The sequence below is a fragment of the Malurus melanocephalus genome, unplaced genomic scaffold, assembly GCF_030028575.1.
Source record: "Malurus melanocephalus ecotype Western Australia unplaced genomic scaffold, MMel_1.1 scaffold_674, whole genome shotgun sequence".
Classification (NCBI taxonomy): domain Eukaryota; kingdom Metazoa; phylum Chordata; class Aves; order Passeriformes; family Maluridae; genus Malurus; species Malurus melanocephalus.
Window position 1 is genome coordinate 103,599 of NW_026623906.1, and position 20,070 is coordinate 123,668.

General features: G+C 36.3%; 1 protein-coding gene across 1 annotated transcript in view; it reads right to left on the bottom strand.

Annotated features, from left to right (window-relative positions):
- NBAS (NBAS subunit of NRZ tethering complex) overlaps positions 1 to 20,070 on the bottom strand; it is a 158,025-nt gene that overhangs the window by 18,399 nt on the left and 119,556 nt on the right. Inside the window, exons 48-49 of the mRNA XM_057384003.1 lie at positions 18,940 to 19,135; positions 2,953 to 3,092 (exon numbers count right to left, since the gene is read on the bottom strand). Of these exons, the coding sequence (XP_057239986.1) occupies positions 2,953 to 3,092; positions 18,940 to 19,135 (336 nt within the window). The remainder of the gene's footprint in view (positions 1 to 2,952; positions 3,093 to 18,939; positions 19,136 to 20,070) is intronic.

A 20,070-nucleotide genomic window follows, 5' to 3' on the forward strand; every position in this document is an offset into this window, starting at 1 on the left:
AATAACCAGAAAGATGCAAGGCCATCAAAGCTTGCCACATGCAAATTTATTTAAATATCAGCTTATATAGTTTACATATATAAAGGTTTTCTCATCACAATTCCTTATAATATTTCAAATACTCCTTTGATCTATTAGCAACTATCGGCTATCTCTAATTAAAACCAAAGTTCAGTTACCAAAATCTGACACCTACAGGCAGAATTCAGCTTGCTCCTCTCCTGAATTTTACTTTAGTTCAACTTTGGTTATAAAAAATARTATTTCACATCATGCAAAAAGCAATTATTTCAAAAGCAGAGCAGAAACATCTTAATTTTTTTCCCAAAGCCAAGAGAGGGAAATTTGGGATTAAGACTAAAAAGTGAACTAAGCTATGGAACCCCTAATACTGGGGTTATTTCAGTTCCAAAACACCTTATCAATATTTATAATAAATATAAAAAATGCCTTTTGAATGTAGGCAGGAAGTACCAAAGGACTGCAGAGCTTCAGGTACTGTCAATAATTTTTTTCAAGAAACACCTTTATGAAAAGTTTAAAATGACATCTGACTATGAGAYACCTGGGTGGAAAAGCATGCATGCATAACAAGGATATGAAAATAAAATTTTTAAAAGTATAGCTTTGAGTSCTGACTGAACCAACAAAGCTACCTCTCTGTTTTCTCACAGTAAACATGGCATGTTACAACATAATGAGAATCGGACTTGTCATAGTAAGTATTATTGTAACTGGAGTGTTTTAGAAAACAAGGACTGAAAAAAAAMYCMWTWARRARKWWKGRMYTTTAACACAGAGGTTAGAAAAATTAAAGGCATACCAAAAACCCCCTCAAGCCTTAGTTCTTTTACTTCTCTTTCCTTTTAAGCCTTTATAGAAAGTAAACTGTGTTTCCAGCTTTATATTCAATTGTAAGTATTGGATATTTACTGCTAGATTGAAAACMAAAATTCTCAGTRTTTGCATGACTCAGACTTAAATTCYCCAGCTCCTGTATGGMTCATTAAATTGGCTGTAAACAGTAAGTGATAATGACCCTCTTCTGAAGGAGAGGAGGGGAAAAAAGTAAACAAACATGTTAATACATATAGTTTTAACTTCTTKATGTTYTCYTCTTTGCTCAAAAATTTGTTAATAGAACTTGTTTTAAAATGAGACTGTTGAAAACACCACTAACAAAACAGTTCCTGTTCCTTACTCTCAATCATCCTCAGAATAGGCTTTTCAGGAACACATACACATGCACACAGAAATATAAACCCCTAGGCTGCTGAGCAGAGTTGAATGCTGCTAATGTGGAATTATGCAGCAGGGGGAGAAGAGGGAGGAATTGTGCCTATGTAATTGCCTAGGAGCCATTCCAAGTACTTTAGACTCTAAATGAATTATGATACAGGTGGATTTAAGTATTTGCAGAAATTTTCGCTTCAAGACCACTGAAGTCTAAGAGGTATTTGATTCATAGTTAGTTGTGACCAAACTTTTTTTTTTTTCTATTCTTCACTTTGCAAAGTCAGCCTCAAGGAATCTAATGCCTAACACATGATTTTTTTATGTCCTCTGTCACAGAGCAGTAGACAACAACTTACATTCAATAAGGGCTCTCCCTTCACAAACTCTTTAGCCTTTCAGCTAAACCCAAGCAAAAAGGATTTTGCTAATTGAAGCAGTATTTCACTTGACTTTTCACTCTGTAAGTTTTGTTTTTTTTTAAAGGTAATGTGTAGATTTAAAAAAAATTTAACAGTTACCACACACTGTGAAACTTTCAGTTACAATCAAAACCAAAACTTGATGGTAAATCGTGAATTTGGACAAATCACATAGCAGTGCTTGTAATTCTTAATGTACTGAAGACAATTTTTGGCCTGTAAAACTGTCACTAAAGAACTTGGTATTTATCCAGAAATTCCAAACAATGCAGGTTCTAATGTGAAAAACCTTTACAGATTACTCTGTAACTCACCAGTTCTCTACAGGTGCACAAGAGTTACTTTTCAGAAGATAAGCCTTAACTTTTCTGAAAAATCAATGCACATGAACACTTTGGGTAATGCAGCCACCAAGTTAAAACAGGCTATAATCAATACTCCTACGTAATCCAAAATAAATACCATTTAATGACTCTAACCTAACAACTGTCAGACATGGCTAGCCAAAAATGTATTTATATGACTGCTTTTTGAAAGATTTGTGACTCTTGCCTCTTAACATGAATTTATGTGAATCCTTGTATCTTAGAAGTGATTAGCAGTTACAGAATACAAAAGTTAATTTTTTTTACTTTCAAATGTATTCAGAAAGCCACAGAAGAAAACCAAAGAATTGATAGAATATAATGTAGTCTGGATGTTCYAAATTACCACTTTCAGTTAAAACCTACTTTGACAGGTGCAATTCTGAAATCTTATAATTATTTTATCTTAAATTGGTTTGTATGCTTTATTCAGAGACAGAAATAATAGACAAGAGAAGAGCCATTGCTTGGTGCCATTACCCTCCCAGACCTCCTGCAGACTGTCTGCCACATCCATCTGAACATTACCTTTCAAAGGCCTTTCTGCAAAGCTTAACTTTTGAATACAAAGAACAGTCAGAACTTCCTGTTCTTTTTATATGGATTTTGTTTATACTGTTAAAAAACAGAGCAAAATACGTAGCTTGAAATTTAAGTAGACAGAACACTGTCCTRTGTGACAGTTCAGGCAAAGAAACATTTTTCTGCCTCCCCCATGACACAGACTACGTATGTGTATATACAGGTTTTACAAGATTTACAAGATTGATTCATTTCTGCTTTAAATAAACCATTTATTCCTCCCAGTATGACCCTTTCCAAAGGGCACATTCCTACCACCCATGTTTGAATTATTTGACTGAAAACAACGTGATATCAAGCAAGAAGACTTTGAACTCCTTTGTTACACAGTTGTTTGAAGAAATRCTCACCCGTTGCTCCTGTCCATCGGTGGCCAAGCCTGAAGCAGTAACACCAAGTGCTGAAACTCAGACAGACTCTGACTGGACTCCAGAAGTCCCAGGAAGAGACTGTACCTTTTTTCTTCATTTTCAATATCTGTTATCTCTACCTGAGGAGACAAAACAAAGTAACCCAGATTTTCTTTTTTTTTTTTAATTCCAGAAATCAGTGATTTAAAAGTCAATCAACAATCTATGAAGAACATTGYTGTTTCAAAACAATGCAGGAAGCACAATAAACATAATTTTCCCAGAAATTTTTACCTCTCATTTTCTTACCTCTCCTTTTGAACTACATGCAAATAAAATGGGAGAAACACATTGATGAGGTGGAATGAATTAGGTTTATATTCCTAGAACAGTGTAACCCCACACAAGAACTTCTCACTGATTAGTTCACAGGATCATACTTCTGTTGACTTCAGACAACCAAGAATTCCTTAAATTTCTTTTTCTTGATGTACAGACATGTATGTATATATATACATACACACACACAAACATTTTCAAAGAATGGCTATGTCCAGTGCTTTCCTTATATGTAAAACTCGCATTGACACAGGAAAACTCAATAGCTTTGTCTGAATTTACAGCACCTCATCTTTTCTCACCTAGGAAAGAGCCCTGAAAGATGTTTCTAAATTGATCTACCTATCAAAGAACATTTGCTAACAAGTAATACAGTACTTCTCTGCATAGGTGTTCAAACCCAAGAAAAACAAAACCCCACACCCCCAACAGCTCCCAGACAATTCTGTCTCAGAAGTGTCTACCTCTATTGAAGACCTGCAGCTTTTGCCTAGACTTGAATTCACTCCAGTTGATAATGAGTTCTTTTAAAAATAATTACTGCCTGCAGTTTCATGGTAAAAGACTGAAAGGTAAAAGGTCTGACTATCGAAGGAGGGTTGCTGTAAATGCTACCAAATGAGAAGTAACTTCTGTTTAAAAGTTCGGCTATCACACTAGGGGGCTTTCACAAATGGAACAGCAATTCGCTGTCTACTTGACACACAAAAGATTTTGGAGTCTAAAAGTTATTTGTTACAATAACAAAGTAGCTTCCTCTGTGTTATTAACACATTCTAACACTGAATTTTCCTTCCAGAGTCCAAAACTTTCAGAATATCAAACACTTCAGTTTCATCTTATAATTCTGCTGAAGATACACAGCATTAAATGTTAACTTTTCTGTTTCAGTCCAAATAGTTCTAAGACATCAAACATGGACAAAGTTTTCCTTAGTTCTACAGCTTCTCTGAAAGATTAAAGATCGCATCCTGATCTCTTCAAAGTGGCTCTGATACATCAAGGGCAAATTTTCAAAAGAGCCTGGAAAACAAACATTACTGATGCATTYATTGAGTTGCCTCCATAATCTGTGACTTTAAAATATTTAGTGTTGAAGAACTGTTTGTTTCTGTCTCCAGAGTATATCTGAAAGCACCATATACTAAAACATTTCAGACAGTGAAAAAATGTTTCCTAGATCTGCCCATTTGAAATACTTTCCTGTACTGCAAATGTCACACAGCAGATATCAGTTACCCACTTGTGATATATATACTTGATAATATATAATATTATAATACTAGATATTTAAATGACAAGGCTGAAAAGAGAAGTGAGATAAACAAGAAAGGATAAAAAAGACATAAGATGTTAACCTCTAGGGTTCAAAAAGACTTAGCACCTTAGCAAATCAAGAACTAGCTACACAACAGAATCTCTCACACTGCTTACATATCCCCAAAGCCCTTTTTCAGAAAACTAGCTCTTTAGATAATGAAATCAAGCAAGCAGCATTCTGGATGGTCCACTGAGTACATTTTAGTATATCTGCACAAACAGCACATTACTTCAAAACACAGACTAAATGTTAAGATCTTTCTAAKGTTAACCATAAAAATGGCAGTAAATGGCATAGACAATATGTATATGAGAAAACAGATGAGAAAAGCTGGCAGAGAAGGTCCCCCATTAGTAGCAGAGAGTAGATCAGACATCCTACTCAACATGAACTGAATTCCAACAATTCTGCCAATAATGCATCTTTACAGACTTGGGTTTACATTTCTTTTATGAGCTTAATTAATCTAGCACCGCAATTCTGTGTTTTGGACAGCTGGATCCTTGCAACATGATTGCTCATGACATAATGCATTTTAATTCAATTGAAGTAAATCAGAAGAATTAACTTTCTATTCTCAAACGTGGAGAGCATTTCTGCAGCATTTCCCTCTATAATGGCCTTTTTTCAAGTCACCTATGTTTCTCACTAAGAGTAATAAAAATAAAGTGAACTTTCTACAGTGTTAATGATTTGCAGYTGTGAAAATTCACTCTTCATACGGCATTTTAGATACACGTCACTTCCATTTAATGTGAAACAAGTGAGATTTCAAAGCGATAGATCCTTGCTAGAAGGAAGCAATACCTTGAAACACCACACAGGAATGACATTTTAATTTATATTTACTATGTGTATRTATGTATACACATWCATGTATCTAGACASATAGAYAGATGTACATAAAKCACACACAGAGAACCTAAGTCTTGCTCTCTGGTATTGTCTTTGCTTTCTGAGGCTAAGGGAGAGCATGGTGAGGAAGCAGCTATCTCCCACAGCAGAAACAGCATGCTCTGTGTAAAAAGGTGAAATTTCATCTTTACAAAGTGAAAGCTAGCTGAGTTGCTGAGGTTAGTCAGGCCTCTTGCTTTGTTTTAATAAAAGATTTTTTTTTAAAATCCACTTTTAATTGAACACTCTCTTTGTAGTGATTCTGGATGATCTATACAGAAGACCCTGACAGGTTAATGGGATAATATTACTGTTTCCCCTTCCTTTTTTTTTTTAATACAAAACCCCAAAACATCTGTCTAAACCACTCCAAGGTTAACCATGCAAAAAAGATAACCTGCCACAAACTGCTCAGAGCCCTCTTAACACAAGTGCCTGTAAAGAAGAATCTGTCACTCAACAGAGTAACGAGGCCCATAGCCAGGAATAAACTTCAGATGACCCCAAAGAAGCCTGAAAAACAAGTGGAAACACCCAAACAAACCACAAAACAACAAAAGCAAGGAAAAGGAAAGCAAAGACTTTCAGTTTTAACAACAGATTTGCTCAATTGTGACTTGATTTTCCTCAGTTTCAGGAAGTCTCTTTGGCAGYAGAACACAGCTGGCATCGTGTTTCTCATTAAAAGGCTGCACAAATATTTACCACAATGGGAAAGTCAATTAGGGGGATTAATTGTAGAAATTATACTCATGATAGATTTTAAAACAAAATACACATTAAGTAAAGCCAAACCATATGTAAAACTGTTAAAATACACAATTTCATTATCGAGGGACTACATATGTTCGGAATCAAGAATACACAAACATCTGCATATGTTAATGTTCCTTCAAAAAATCATACAGAAAATTCACAAAGCAAAATACAGGCTACACAAACAGCAAGAGGTTGTCATAGCATAGGAGATTCAGTGTTGAATTAAAAACCATTCACTTAAAATCTTTCCTCAAATAAAACTAACTTTTCTGCCTTATGATCAAATCTTTCAAAGGCTTACCTTAAATATTTTTGTAAGACTTTTTCCTCACACATTAGATCCTATAAGATGCCCAAAATGTTGAAAGCACTCCACAATTTATCAACTTGTAATGCACAAAGGTTTGACTCATCATGTTGTTCTACAGATTTGTTATTGCTTTATACTCATCACATGGCATATGTATGAAGGAGTCCAAATATTAAAAGTTGCCTCAAAAGTTAGTTCTGTAGCTTCTAGAGACCTATTGTATTATAAAAACTGTAAGATTATCATCCTTCAAGYGAAGTATGATAAAGTTAAATAAAATGGTGGACATCATACATGACTGATCAATAGTTTACTTTGGTACATTATCTCACTATCAAAGTTAGTTTAAAACCAGCATTTCCAGCAACAGTGGAACATTGCTGTATCTAAATTGTGTCCTTAAGTTGTAGATATTCACTAATATAATGTTCTCCTGATCCTACAGACAGATACATCTCTAAGTGCTTTAGATAGACTTGTAAATGCTTTATTGCTAAAGCTATATAAGTTGACACTCTGGTGCTGGCTGACTTGGTTGATGAGAGTCACTTTTAATGGAAATGCCAAAAAAAGATTCAGCCAATCCAACCCTCTCCTTTCTCTGAGATAACAGAAAAAGGCTATTTATGTATGAGAATGGTGAACAGGAAAACTAATGCAGACAGACCTCAACCTCCTTCTGCCCACTGATATCTATTCTGCAAATTCCATTTTTACTCTATATTAGCGTGACAGAGCCACAGTCTTCATCAACAGATTTTATTCACTATAAAGGAAATAAATGATAAGGATATTTACAAATGAAGCTGCAGAAACCAGAAAAATATTTTTCTTGGCTATAATTGCTTGTTTATTGAGAAAAGCTATACCCATGCTTAAAAGCAACTCCCTGTACCAAAGGCAGAGAAATCAGCAGTTTCCAAGAAATGCAAGCAAAACCCATACTGATTTACATGATTATAAAATTCATTTTATTACATCTACCAGATGGTAAATGTAAATATTTCAAAATGTGTTCATGTTCAACACGGCAGCATAAATTCGAATTAATACAGCATTGAAAATAGAAACATTAAGCAGGCATTTGACTAGTCCCTTACTGCTTCAATAGTCTTGCAATTTGACAGAACTTCCTTGTAAAATGCACTGATTTTACATATATCTCCAACCCCTCCTGCTCAAGCTATAGTGGGAGAGAATTAATCTATGATGCATTTCAAAACTATAGGGAGATGTGACATCAAAGATTTTACTCCATTTTGTAATAGGGAACAGTGATGCTAAAACTTCCACTCACAGGACAGGGCTTAACCTGGTTCATAAACAATGACTAAAAGGATTGGTAGCAATTGGACTGAATTTCTATAATTGCCTTCTTGGTGTGCTCTTCATGGCTCAAAACTACAACAGCCTCAAGGAGTTTACAATCTAATTAGGTAAATCAGCAGAGAAAATACTGTCCTACCTACACACCAGGCCACTAAGAGTGGGTCACTGAAGAAAGTAATCTTTACACTTTGCAGGTCAGCCTGTAATCCCTGATCTGCTGGTAACTGCAGCTACTGAAGGTCTGCACAAACATCAGTTACTGAAACCTACCTCCTATACAAGGCTGCAAAGCTAGACACTTGTTACAAAGGGCATATAAAACTACAAGTTAACTTAAATACAAATTTTAAAGTCAATTATTCACTATATGAATACAAACATTAAAAATTGCCAGTTAAAAAAAAAAAAAAACAAAACAAACATGACCTGCATCACTGTTCCCACTGGTCCTGAAATTGCATAGCTACTGATTCTGCACATGTAAGATTAGGTGCTTTTAAAGAGTATTATTTATTTAATTCTCTTCAAACTGTCTCAAGATGCTAGGGATGTGATCAGCCTTGATGTCAGACACATTATATACTTGTGAAGCAAAGCAAAACCACAAGCACTTATTAAACATCTTATTCAAGATCTTCGCATGCCAGAGCAACAGTAAACCCTTTTYAAAGGCAAAACCACAGGCTGTACTCCCCAGCACACTACCAGTACCTTATTATTTCTGAACCAGGGTTACTTTACAAAGAAACAAACGAAAGAACTTGTACAGTGTGACTGAGGGAAAAATCTTCCAAGACTTAAAAGGGTCAGTCTGGGGAGAGCAGTAACAGGCTTGGAAGAACAAACCACTGTCTCTTTCAGCCACTGGTCCACCTGTGTACAGGCAAGGGCACACAGGATGGAGAAAGTCAAGGGCAACCACAAAAGCCAGCTTGGGCACAGTTTGAGAAACCTGGATGAAGGCAGGTCAGTAAGAGAATTCACACAGAGCCACACAGATGAGATTAAAAACCACTGAACATATCTGTTTTGTGAGACATACACGGGAAGTCAGAGATCTTGAGAAAGAGAAGTGGGGAGCTACTACCCTTTCTCCATACTRGCTTTTTCCTCATTATTTTTTCGTCTCATTCTTCAAAGTTTAAAAGGTTTTAGTGCTAGAGAAAGCCTTTTTGTCAATCTATTCTGACAAGCTACATATCTCTGTGCACAATTTTATCCAGTCATTTTGCACTACAATTGTATYTTCTGTTCAAGCTAGAATACTTCCTAAAGGCCTTAGTCTTGAGAAAACAAGTTTAGTCCCTTTCTGGTAAATAATTCTCACCTGTCAACCAAAAGATRAATCTTCCTTATTTGATTTTATTAACATTACACTTATGTGATCTTGCCAAAGTAACACCCAAATTTACATCTTATCTACAGTTATTTTCCCATTCTTATTCCTAATTAACCCACTCTGACTACCCACAGACAAGGGCAGTATTGGAGTAAGCTTTGTATGTATTTYTCCTTTTCCTACTCTTCCTTCCATGTCTGTTATTTTGGTCACCACAGAACATTGGGCCGCGATCTCAATCAGCACTGACATTTTTATGGACTCACACATTATGAAAAGACACTGGACCCACAATATTTTGCTCTATACAGCTTCCCTGTCAGAACACAGACACAAGTAGGCTCATCATTTTCCACATGTGAAATGTGTACTCCCACAAGGCAGCTGTGTAGGAGCCAATGAGGTCAAGTGAACGTTGCTTCTCAAATATATCTTATACTGACTTCCATCAAACTTATTATCCCCTTAAAGTACTGGCCCTAGTATTTATCAAAKTTTTTTCAAAGTCTAAATGATAATGTGATAGAACACTTTTCACTCTGTATCTTAGCAATATATTGCATGTACAGAGTCAGGAAATTATGAAACACATTTATCACTGTCTTTTAGAGATAGGTGTTAAATATTTCCTATATTTTAGAGTTACATTCGAAAGATTTCCTAGAAAAATGGAGCCTACCCAATGACTATGATGAGGCACAATCTGCATAATTACTGACATAATCTCTTCCTTACTGAGCATTCAGTCTCACTACTGCAATTCGTATTTTTGGAAAGCCTTTGTTGTAAAGCTGGTAAGAACTCTTAGTTTTGAGAAAACCCACAGAAATCTGTGGTTTAGATTGTAAAGGTTATTAGTGTATTCACACCACTTTTAGATAAGAGAAGTGTAATGTGAAGAGCACACACATAAAACTGAATTGTAAACCTTGCAAGGTCRAAGATTTTCTCTGCACCAAGTTCCATAAAAAAATTCTCTGCTAATATGTGTCATTTGTGAAGTACCTCTTTCCTTTAGCAAAGGCAAGTTTTCCGTTCTCAGAAATACATTCCAAATATACTCCCTTCATGGCAAAGGAACCTGTCAGCTTTAAATAARCCATTTTCATCTCACTGTCTCCCTTTACTCCAGTTCACATGTTGATAATTTTACTTTCAACCCATTTTGGATTTTGGTAATTGGAAACTTATGTGGTAGTAAGTCATAGCTGTGAGATGGCAACTTTWAAAAACAGTTTCGCTGGCCTCACAAAATGCTCCTGCATAATAACAGGATTTAGCTCTCATTTAATGAAAAAACACAACAGGAAAAACATAACACGATTCAGTTTGTAGCCTGGGCCATTGCTGCAGATTAAATTCCCTTGCTTGAAAGAAAAATTTTGAAGTTACGCTTATGGAGTTAATGCAAATCAACAGCTTTACCAAGCAATTGGTAAATATCCACTTAAAAACAATGCACCAAAATCAACAAAAAAAAAACAAAACAAAAAAAAAAACCAACAAAAAACAACAACAACAAAAAAAAACCCCTACCCCAACCACATTCAAAGTACTCTGTTAGGGAGGTATAGGTTGGATATCAGGAAAGAGGTTTTTCACCCAAAGGGTGGCTGGGCACTGGAACAGGCTCCCCATGGAAGTGATCACAGCACCAAGACTGACAGAACTCAAGAACCATTTGGACAATAATCCCAGGCACGTGCTGCGACTCCTGGGGTGTCCTGTGCAGGGCCAGGAGTTGGTCTCACTGATCAGGGGCTGCTCTGACCTAGACTGGAAGACACAAACAYTGTCTGACAGACCAGAAGGAAGTGTCTCCTATCAATACTACAATCTCAGAGTAATCAATTCAAAATTAAAACTGAAGTGTTTTGCATGAACAAACTCAGTGTTCACAACCCGTGCTGTATATCCCAGAGGAGGAAGAGCTCTGAAGTCAGAGGCTCTTACACATTCCTGAGAGCTTGGTTTCACATATTAAAACTATTACTGAATGCAGAGCACATACACAGGCCTGCTGCATGCAGAAACTAAAGAGATGCACATACTCTCACAGGTAAAATCCTGCTCAAACTAAAGCCAGTGTACAGGATAAGCAAGTTATGGGATTCAAGTTAAAAAACAAATCAACAAGAAGCCTACCAGTGATGAATTAAACTAAGGCTCAGCCACATGTTGAGTTCTTGTAGAAATACCCAAGAACTTATTGCTTCTGAACTGATTTCTATATTGTTTAATTTCTTATCTGCTTCATATGCAGCACACTAAGGAATGCATATAGATCCAATAAACACAAATGTGTTGCCTAATGCATGAAAATGAATAACTCGTGCAGAAAATAAAATCCATTCATTTGTATTCTGCAGGAGACTATTTCCTAATCTGCAAATATATTTCAGCACAGAGAAAACCTCTGAGGACTGTACATAGACATTGGCAGAGAGGATAAGGGCAAATAAAGGAAAAAAATTATGGCTTTGAAAGACTTCTATAACTAGCTAGTTAGAACTGAAATAGAGACAGGACTAACATACATGCAATTTAAATTGTATATTGACTAGGTGTGAGCTAATAGGTAAAAATTATGGAATGGCTAAAACTAACACCTGTGCAACTTGAGGGATTCACACAAATATTAAATAATCTGTGTATGCACCAGCTACTATTCACTGTTTCGTATTTCAGAGTTTGTATACTATACAGATACTCTAACATTTAGAGCAGACAACAGCTTTGGAAGACACAGCATACAAATATCAAGATCTTAATCTTCAAATACTACTTCTAAGTTTAAACTGTTACATCAGCATCAGCCATTATCCTCCACACCATACACAAGTAGCTCTYGAATTCACCCTTCTGATCATCTCTACCATCAAGCAGCAGTGCATCCACAACCTCCCAGTATTCACCCCATGTATGACTGCTGTCTTGATAACCAAAGTCTGCAATTCTTGTTAATAAAGCAAAATTATTTTAAAATACATAAATTTTTACATATAAATGAAACCTTATCAAAATTACTATTTCCAAAATATCTTTCTGCAGATAGGCAAAATTAGCAAAGTCGAAAATACATTTATAGAAAGAGAGAAACTCACAATAAACTAAGGTATTGTCTTAGAGGAACAAGAGGCTGTTGATGTAGACACCAATTTTAAATATTTCTGTACTACTCTTTTTAGTTAAAAAGAGGAAATGCATATTTTTAATGAAAAAATCCTTCACTGTTTACCCATATTTATGACCTAGACTAGGAGCAATTAAAATACCAGGTGGATGGTTATCACAAAATTATTTAAGCTGTAAAAACTGAAAAAAATTAGTGTCTCTGCTGCAGCCATAAAAATAATCAGAATAGGGTAGGCAGCATCATGYATCTGTCACACCAACTGGCATTATGATGCATGCACTGCAACTGGTGGTTTTGTTTTCGATTTGGTGTAGTTAATGTCCTACCAGTCACAATCATGATAGCTGGGTCCCTGGGTAACAACAGCAGCAATGTGGAAAAACAACTCCTCACTCTTTCAATCAACACAAAATGTAGTATTTTACTAAAAAGAACTATTTTAAGAATACCTGAGCAGGGCCCCTCAGATGATAYAAAATTTACAGACCTCTAAATAAGAATTGTTAATTAGCATGATGGTTGAGGGAATAAGAAAACTGGAAAAAAGGATAGCATCTACTTTCACAGATATTAATAAAAAATACTMATTTAAGATATTAATATATTAATTCCTAAAGAAAATCAGTTTTACAATTTATTTGTATTTTCAAAGGGCTTAGAACAACATTTCTGACTAGAAACYGCTATAGAACTTGATCTGCTAAGAGGAAAAAAAACCAAAAAAAAATTAAACAAAAAGCCCCCAGTTTATGATCAAACAGTAAAGGTAAAAAGCAGAATTCCTCATGCGTTTATGGATGCTTCCTTGCTTACATAAAGTATGTTTTGGGGAGACCTGTGGACAACCTGTTCCAGTGCCTCACCACCCTCACAATGGAAGTTTTTTTTCCTGCTACCAAATTGAAACCCACTCTMWTCCAGTTTGAAGCCATTCCCCCTTGTCCTGTCACTACAGGCTCTTGTAAAGAACCTCTCTCCATCATTTTGGTAGGCTCCTTTAGGTACTAGAAGAACACATTTGGYCACTCCAAAGCCTTCTCTTTTCCAGGCTGAACAATCCCAATTTTCTCAGTCTTTCCTTGCAGGAGAGGTGCTCCACCCCTCAAATCCTCTTGGTGTCCCTCCTCTGGACCAGCTCCAACAAATCAATGTCCTTCCTGTGCGGGGAACCCAGGGCTGAATGCAGTTCTGCAGTGGGGTCTCAGCAGAGCAGAGCAGAGGGGCAGAATCCCCTCCCTCCCCCGCTGCCCATGGGGCTTTGGATGCAGCCCAGGACACGTTTGGCTTTCTGGGGTGCACGGGCACATGGCTGGGTCATGTCCAGCCTCTCACCCACAGCACCCCAAAGTCCTTCTGGTTCTGTTCATCCCCAGCCTGGCTTGATACCAGGGGTTGCTCTGACCCAGGTACTGCATCAGCACTTGTTGCAGCTCATGAGATGCCCATGGACCCACTTTCTGAGCCTGCCCAGGTCCCTCTGGATGGCATCCTTCCTTCACCATCCCTCCTTCACCAAGTTTCAGCATGTTTTGTGCTCACTGATGCACAGCTGGTACAAAAGCTGAAAATTTATCAAGAGATAYCCAAGCTTGAATCACAGTTTATCCACTGATTTATTTCAAACGTAACATTAGAAATCTGATTACATCTCTAATGAGCTCTTAGTTGTTCTGAAACCAGGATCAAAGCTTGAGTATGCACCATTTCAACCATTCTGCACCTACACCTTCATTACAAAAAACCTACTAGAGAAAGTGAATGATCACCTTGAATGCRCACCAGAGCATTCTTACCTTCCTTTGAAGCAACTGCTACTGGCCACAGAGCACTGCAGAGCCCAGAGCTCACGTTCAACACTTGTGCACACTCAAGCTACATTGCTATTCTCTCCACTTTGTCTTATTTGCTATACTTGTGCAGTTAATGGAAAATATTTCATTTGCATCTTCAAGTATTTAATTMATCATATACGCTACAATTTATGTTCCCCGAAAAAATACATTTCACATGTTTTCATACGGATAAATTGCATCTTCAAGGAATGGAAATTAGTGTTTTAAAATATTAATTAAAACTTAAATTAAATTTCTTAAGCTTAATTTTTATGCATTACCAGCAGAGAAACAATGTCYCTAGAATTATAAACAACATCATAACAAATTTACTCAGAGTTGATAGGAACATAAATCTTTCTTCTAATTAAATACTTTTCACAAATAGAAGATGGCTGAGGATGAAACACATACAGCTCCTTCACTTGTATTTTGCCAGATCAAGCTAAGTGCAGGTCACTGTTACCTGATAAATGSTTTCAGCAAAGTGACTTCTCATGCTCAAATCTCTGACATGAGAAGAGGCAATGGCAAAAAGCTGAAAATCACTGGACATTGGCATTCCCATTGAGACCGTTCTTAATGAATCTGTATGAAGAAACATCATGTAGCTAAACATTTTTCATTAACAGAGGGAAGAGTAACAAAGCAGCAATGGAGTCTTGACAGTCACCCTCAAGTTCTCAGAAGTCAATGCAGACATTACTAAGGTTGCTGAGACTCAAGTTTGCAAGGCCCACAGGAATTGCCTATATGAAGARAAATGTGTTGTGCACATCCCACACACACGATACGAATTAATCTGTCAATTTTTCAAAGCTAAACTTGAGGAAAAAAGTAAGTAAGAAAAGTGCCCAGAGATAAAATTTTAAATGCTTAACAGATATCCCTTCCAATTKTCAAAAACATTTCGCCCTCAGCAGCTCTCTATACCCCAAGATCATGAAAAAAACATAATATAACAATATGAGAGGGAAGGCTAAATGAGATTACCTTCTCTAARTGACAAAGCTGTTTCCATTTAAGTGGCATGCAAGTAGTAATTACATTTTGTATTTGCATAATAATGAAACAATCCTTTTAAGAAAAGGTGTGTCTYATAGAAGCTTCACAATTAATAACTTCTTATCTTAAACTAAGCCTTGGTTTACTTACAGAAGCTTTGCTAGTGCCACTGTAACTTCCTGGGACAAACCCTAGCTCATTTCTGTAACTATGCTTGTAACTGATCACTGAGCTGAACTACATCCACACATACATAAACTGTTAGCTGACCATTCAGGCTTGTTAGACACTGCTCTGAGTCCCTACAGGCTACATACTTACATGTTATTTGAAAAGAAATGGATTTTCCATCTTAGATTAATAAAGATAAATTTTGACACCAACATTCTAAACCATGCCTTTCTTCCCCCTCCAACATTTTTAATATATAAAAAGTCAGTATTTTGACCCATATTTTTCATGCACCAGTTAACTAGAAAATTACAGAACCTGAAGAGCTCAGATAAAATTCATCAAGGGGATTAAAACAAGCATACTTCCTCCTCCTCCATAGCGTGGGAYGCTACTGGAATGCAAATTAAAGACTCTCAAGCCTTTGAAAAATGAGGACCCCTGAATTTTTAATTTTGTTAACTAATCATTAGAGAACTGGAAATCATTGTGCTTCTGAGTGTTTGATAGGTAGCTGCTTGCATAAAGTACATTTTTAATTTTGTAAGAGCTGGCCTGGTTCCCAGCACATTGATTTGTGGGACCACTACTTACAGCACCTAGAGCATAATTAAATATTAAGTCCCTCCTTGATGTATGCAAAGTCTGTCTAAGAGGATTAGTCGACACACTGAGGGTGGCTTTCACACATTTTCTGGTAATTGAACACTGCAATATCATTAAAATTATCTTTATTCAATAGAAACCCACATTCATACTTTATAATATCTGCTGTCCCTTTCTGTGCCAAGGAATGGTATAGGAAAAGAGGGATCCCCTAAAAGCATGTAAGAATGCCATGCAGGTAATGATACAACCATCTGGAAGCAAGATAAGGAATACATTTTTGACATATTTGCAAATTTAAAGTTCATTAAAAAACCTTGAAAACTTAACAACCCACACTCCTCTAAAACCTAAAACCAGCATTCAATCTACAGTCCTTTCCCTCCCCATTTATCTTAAATATGCTTTATTTTTTAAACTACTTTGCTGGATGAGAAAGGATGACCAAGTTAATAAAAGTGAGAAAGTGATGGCYACAGACAAGACAGGCAGACTGATGTAGTCTGAAAGATTAAATTCGTCCTATCTACTTCTTCATCCAGGACTACCCAACAACCTGATCAAACTTTTAAGCTGTGCTTCAATACCCATTGCTGTAAAACAGGGTTGCTTTTAAAGGTCTTTGTACCTGAAGCATGAACTTGCATGAGGAAATTATGTCTTAATCCTAATGYTCTGCCAAAACTGATATATAAATCTCTCTCTTTGCTTTTCAGCAGCCWTGTAAATACTGACTTCTGCAGTTTTCTTGCTCTACTAACATGCCATGAAGGACTGGGAAATGCAGTTTTCAGTCTGCTATTACATGATGATATTTTCCCTGTTTGTTAATTCACCATATATGCAAACCTAATACTCAAACAAGGCCATCACGTGCTTTTCTAGCATCTGCTTGTAGACTAGCATTTGACATCAGCTGACTAAAAGAAAAAGAATACAAAATAAATAGTCTATAAGACAACTCATTTGCTTTCTTGGACATTTGTGAAGAACTCTGAATTTCAGTGACAGGTATCTCATGGACAAACCAACATGATTCTTCCATCCAAATAACACATTTGTTACCAAGCACAAAATACTCAAAGAAAACAAAGGGTTCTTACTAATCACAATGAGCTTGAGTTGACATGAAAATGAGAATAATTTTTAATTTATTCCAACAGGATTCTTATAATTGCACTCTGGTAGAAATTGGGGTACATAAACAATGATTTTATGTATGTACATATAAGTACAGCTTTTACTGTTGTTAAGCATGGGAGTTATTTCTAYACTCAACTAAAAAATAAACTGTATATACAGATAACTTAGTATTACAGTGTTGTGTACATATTTTCATACAATTATCTCTGAAAGGTTTGAGCTTATCTAGTGCATTATTCAAGCTTTATTACACATCTTCTGGTATTACTTGCTTACTCATCAGCAACAGTAAGTGATCAGCAACTCTGTGTTATGAGCASATGAACTGTTGCTTATCCATAGTCTGAACTTCTTCCCTCACAAAAAGAAAARCAGGTTTTCCTGCTTGAAACCAGGAATATTTTAAAATTCCCTTCAAGAAACAGAAATTAACTGATTATATGGAGAAGACTAAACAGGCTGGAAGACTGGGTCGGCAAAAACTGCACAAGGTTTAACAGCAGTGCTGCCCCTGGAACAGCACAGTGGGGACAGCAGAGGAGGGGACAGCAGAGGTGGGGACAGCAGAGGTGTGGCTGTCTCAGGTCTGCTGAGGGGGCCTTGGGGGTTCTGGTGGGCRGTGAATTGCACATGAGCCAGCCACATATGAAATGCATTCAATTAAGTCCTGTAATTTGTTTTTGTGACTAAATGGATGGGTRTTTCTTTTTTTCAAGTTACATACGTTTTGACTTGTAAGATTACAGGAGAAAATAGAAGTTTGATAAAAACTTAAGATRAACTCACAAGTGTACTGACTCTCATAAGGTTTCTGTCAAATACAGGTTCCTTTTCTGTCTTTCATAAACACAGCTGAAAACTATTATCTAGCTGTAGCTAATTTATTAAGATATACTCTAGTTGAATGTTTTAGAATTGGAAATTATTTTGAATTGGGAAGCAGGTCACAGGCAACACAAACAGTGACAAAGGACTGAACTGAAAATGAAGAATCCAAACACAGATACCAGAATAGCAGCTGAGGAGTTAAATGCTGGTATTACTGTGAATACAAGAGAAAAAGTAATTTCTAAAGAAACCAAGAGATAAGTACTTTCTTTTATTTTTAAGATTTTTATTAGGATTGTTCCCTTGGATGAATTTAGCACAGCAAGTCAAAACTGAGATATTGCTTTTGTKTTATATGAATATAAAGTGGGTTTGTGCATAGATGTTTTGGGAGCTATTAGAAATATTCTATTTTAGTTCTGTAAGGTCTTGGCATGGGGGCAGGCACTTAGAAAATGAACAAAAAGTAACTCTGCTTCTGAACAATACTAAATGCAGCAAGTGCTACTCACATGATTTCAAAACTGCTACATATTCATGAAATAATATTTAAAGGACCAAGGAAAAGAAGTCAGTGGCTAGTAATTATCATTCTAATTCTGAGCAGAATGTGACACCAAGTGGAAGATAAAGAGGGAAAGTAAAACTGACAGRAAAAAAAATGGTCAGAAAAGAAAGAAGGTATGAAAACTTCAAAGTCAAAGCTTGACATGGAGGAAAATCATTAGTGTTCAATCAAGTTCAGTATCAGGTACTCCTGATCCTAAACAAAAATCAGCAAAGCCCCTTASCTTTATGTCACCTTATTTTTCAAAGAATCAGAATATATCAGAAATTTGATTTAAAAAGGAAAGTCAAATTAGTTTCTAGACAACAGGATGCTTCACAACCATACTGTGCAGACCAGCATTTCATGATGTAATCCTCACATAAAAGCAGTCCAATTCTATAATTTACAGCAATCAGTATTAATACCTTTGTTTGAGGCCAGCAAGCTCTGAGAACAGCTTGTGTCCTGAAGTACACAAGTAGCTTGCTGTCCTCATCGCTGAGGTGGAAGGCTTGCTCCAGAATTTGCAACACCCTGATGCGAGGCTTCACTGCCAGGGAGTCATCACCACAGAAAGGTCTCAACCACTCCAGAAGGTCATCTGAAGAAACTAWTTTCTCCCTGTAATTAAACAATACTGTGTTTAACAGTAAAATTAAAATATAAAAATTATTTATTAAAAAATGAATTATTATTAGGTAATAATACTAATGGAAATACTGCATGCATTTTTAAAACTTAACAAGCACATTCAATATATAAGAAATAAATAACACGAGGAAATGGAAGACCTGAGTTCTGTGAGGCTGCAGGGAAACCTGCCCTTGTAAATCAGGAGCCCAAAGCTGTGCRGTGTAAGAACCTTTTCTGAACTTCAAATAACCATGTAACACCATAGGAATGCATCTGTACAGTTACATATTGTACCACAGTCTACCCTGGTACCACACAATGGTGCTGGATTTCAGCATCAAGAAATCCATGTCTTTTCATGGGTCTGGGCCTGACTGATGCCTGCACTTCCACACCATCTGACTTTATGGAAAACCAACTTGAATGCTTGCATTTTAAGTATGACATTTTTATATCTGAATTCTTGTTCATACTGTCACCCTGCATTTCCCTTCTTTCTTTACAAGTCCCTTTTTCAACTCCACATACACAAATTATTTTCTCCCAACTTGCAGCTCTAGCCAGATATTCTTTTTCTGTACCATCTCTAGCCAGCTTGATCATTCTAAGTTCTTAGCATGATAATGATTGCAAAACATCCACAATCCTCAGAAAGAAACAAAGAGAGATGTTAAAACCCCTAAGCTTTGGGCTCAGACTTYGTTTATTTGTTTGTTCTGTTATTTTAATTATATCACTTGATTCAGAAAAAAAGTAAAGTAACATTTTAACTGTGTGGAAGCATTCACAGCACACAGATCACCATGAACTGACAAACCAGTGCACAGCTGGAAACAGAATAATCTGTTAAATCCCTCAGAGGTATAAACTGTAATCAGTAAATGCTATTCTACCTTTCAGTAATATTTTAAATTCAAGCTAAT